Source organism: Dioscorea cayenensis, chromosome 11 (genome assembly GCF_009730915.1).
Source record: "Dioscorea cayenensis subsp. rotundata cultivar TDr96_F1 chromosome 11, TDr96_F1_v2_PseudoChromosome.rev07_lg8_w22 25.fasta, whole genome shotgun sequence".
Lineage (NCBI taxonomy): Eukaryota > Viridiplantae > Streptophyta > Magnoliopsida > Dioscoreales > Dioscoreaceae > Dioscorea > Dioscorea cayenensis.
The window spans coordinates 17737909-17740755 of record NC_052481.1 but is presented as its reverse complement, the minus strand read 5'-3'; the positions used below and the strand labels follow the sequence as shown (position 1 = coordinate 17740755).

Below are 2847 nucleotides of genomic sequence, written 5' to 3'. Positions count from 1 at the left end.
GAAAACTTTATCAATGACAATATTATAAAATAGTTAAATACAATAACTAGGTTTGAATGAACTTAATGGCTTCAGCATCATTACCTTGGAAAATATTGAGTATAGTAGATCAATTCTATCCATTTTGGCTCTCAGTAAAGGCAGGCTGAAGTGTAGCATTTTCCTGTTCGAAGGAAGTATACAAGGATTATTATTATATACATGACCAACAATAAAGCATGTACATGTTAATAAATCACAATAAAACTAACCTTGATTGATACACTTGAATTCTTTCCCATAGCAACTTTGGCCTTTCTTTTCTTGAGATTTTTCTCCCAAAATGCTTTTTTTTCTTCCACCACTTCCTTTGCATTTTGCTAGTGGAGGGTCATGGATTGTTACTTCGGTTGACATAATCGTTTGTTGTGATAAACACTTGTCAATGTTGTTATTTGGAACTTCAAACTTTTGCATTTTAATAGCCTTGTCAACCTCTTCTCTTGTCTTCCTTAACCAATGCAAAGCCACTTTATAAACTTCCGTAGAGCAAGATCCCTTGGTTGCAACTTCTTGTGATTCATGAGAAAGGGTGCTATATCGAAGTGTTAAATGAGTATAGCAATCTTCTTGAACTTCTTGACCTTCTTCATCAAAAAATTTTCCACATTTTGCATCTCTTGTCCAACGGGTTAACATGTATTCTCTTGGAATCTTATCCACATTAGCCACAATGAATACCTTCAATATATGACGGCATAAGAAACCCGCAAATTCAAACTTGCAACAGCTACATCTCACAAGTAAACCAGATTCAGAGCACATTTTAATAAGTCTAACTTCTTTTTCTGGTATCCAACATTTATATGAAGCTATATTCCCATTCTCTTCAATTTTTTCACACTTGTACCGAAGACTTCCAAGTAGTTCTTCTTGAAATTTAGCAAAGATAGCCGGTGTGTACAGTTTGCTTGCTTCTTCTTCAATAGGCATATGAAGTATTAAGGATGGTTGCATATTGTTCATTTTAAAATCAGATTCAATTTCTTTCTCTCGACGCCTAATTAGTGCCTTGTCAACACCTTGAACAAACTCCAACAACAACATTTTTCTACTCAAAAACCCTTTGAAAAATTTGTTTATACTTTCACTTCGTTGAGTTGTACACATATCCGCACAAAAGAATTCATGCGAAAACACAGGAACCCAATGTTGGCGCTTCCTATACATTCTCAACATCCAATCATTTTCATTCAAATCATATTTAGTGAGCAATTCACTCCATTTTTTTTCAAAGTCTTCAATAGGTTCAGGACTCCTTACACAATAAGACAAATCTTGTCCAAACTTAGACCCCCTTGTGAATAATCTCCCTAAGTGTCGCTTAGCATTTTGAAAAATATGCCATAGGCAATATCGATGAATGGTATATGGCAAGACTTTGGCAATTGCACCACTAATGGCATAATCTTGATCAGTCATAATTACTTTGGGATGACTTCCTTTCATTGCTTGTAGCCATTTCTCAAGTACCCAAACAAAAGAGTATTCTGTTTCATCAAAAATCAGTGCACAACCAAATAATACAGTTTGAAGATGATGATTGACACCTACAATTGGAACAAACGGCATTGCATATTTATTTGTTCCGTAAGTTGGATCAAGGCAAACAACATCTCCAAAGTAGCCATAATACATTCTACATCTTGCATCACTCCAAAATATGCTTGTTAATTTCACATCATCATCAAGTTGGATTGCATAAAAAAAATGGGGGTTCTTTATTTGCATTTCATTCAAATAATTCAACAACTTTTGTGAATCTCCCACTGAGAATTCTATTTTTCTTCTTGTGCGCATATAATTCCTTGCATCTAACTCGATAAATCCAACATTTCGACTCCCTTGAGATTCTTGTGAAAGATAATTCATCATGAGGTTGGTTCTAATGCCCGACTGTCTCATTTTATCAATCATACCTTTTTGACTTTCACCGATTTTTCTATGTGATGGTAAAAGATGACATTTTCTTGGAGTTGCTAAGATATGGTTGTGCTCCTCCACAAACATCGAAACCACCCAAGTTCCGTCCGAGTTTTTGTTTACTAAAAGTTTAGCTTTACAACCACAACGTGTTTCACCCCGATGCCTCTTCTTGTCACCTTCAGTCTTCTTGAATCTTTCTTCTCTATAACCTTCTTTAGAGCAGTGCAAGCGTCGCCCAATGCCATTACGATCTTTTTCTGATTTTCTTATTGCTCCTTTTCTCACACTAAACCCTTTTTTGTATGCATATTGATTATAATAGTCATATGCTTCATCCATTGAATCAAAAAGCATACCAACATGTGGCGCAAGAAAAACTTCTTGATTAATATCTTCAGTAGCTTTTTCAATGTTATCTTCTTCTCCTTGTGCTTCATTTGATTCATGGAGTTCATCTTCATTTATAGGTTGATTTTCATTTTCTTTCTCCGACTCAAATTCACTTGCATTATAAATATGGTCTTCCACTTCCCATACATCCAGATATGAACTTTGTGCCTCACTAGTACTTGGCCATATTGGACAAAACTAGAAACATAATTCCCAATAAGAACAAGGAGAACATTGAAAATTATTTTAGTAAAATAAACTTCATCTAAAGAAAAGTATAAGAACATACCAAATAACAAGAATAGGCACAAAATCAGCTTTAGATTCAATCAAACTCAACCTCCTTGTTTTTCTAGACAAATAAAATACTAAACCCTATTAATATCTCCTAAAATTTGAGAGTGAGTTTGCATCTATATATATATATAGAGAGAGAGAAAGAGAGAGAGAGATTACTTGTTTAATTAGGCACAATTGTTGTGAAATATTTGA

At 34.4% G+C, this 2847-nt stretch overlaps 1 protein-coding gene across 1 annotated transcript; it reads right to left on the bottom strand.

The window, feature by feature from the left end:
- Positions 1-246: 246 nt before the first annotated feature.
- LOC120271662 (protein FAR1-RELATED SEQUENCE 5-like) lies at positions 247-1677 on the bottom strand. The gene has a single exon (XM_039278337.1). The coding sequence runs from the start codon at positions 1675-1677 to the stop codon at positions 247-249; it is 1431 nt and encodes a 476-aa protein (XP_039134271.1).
- Positions 1678-2847: the final 1170 nt, after the last annotated feature.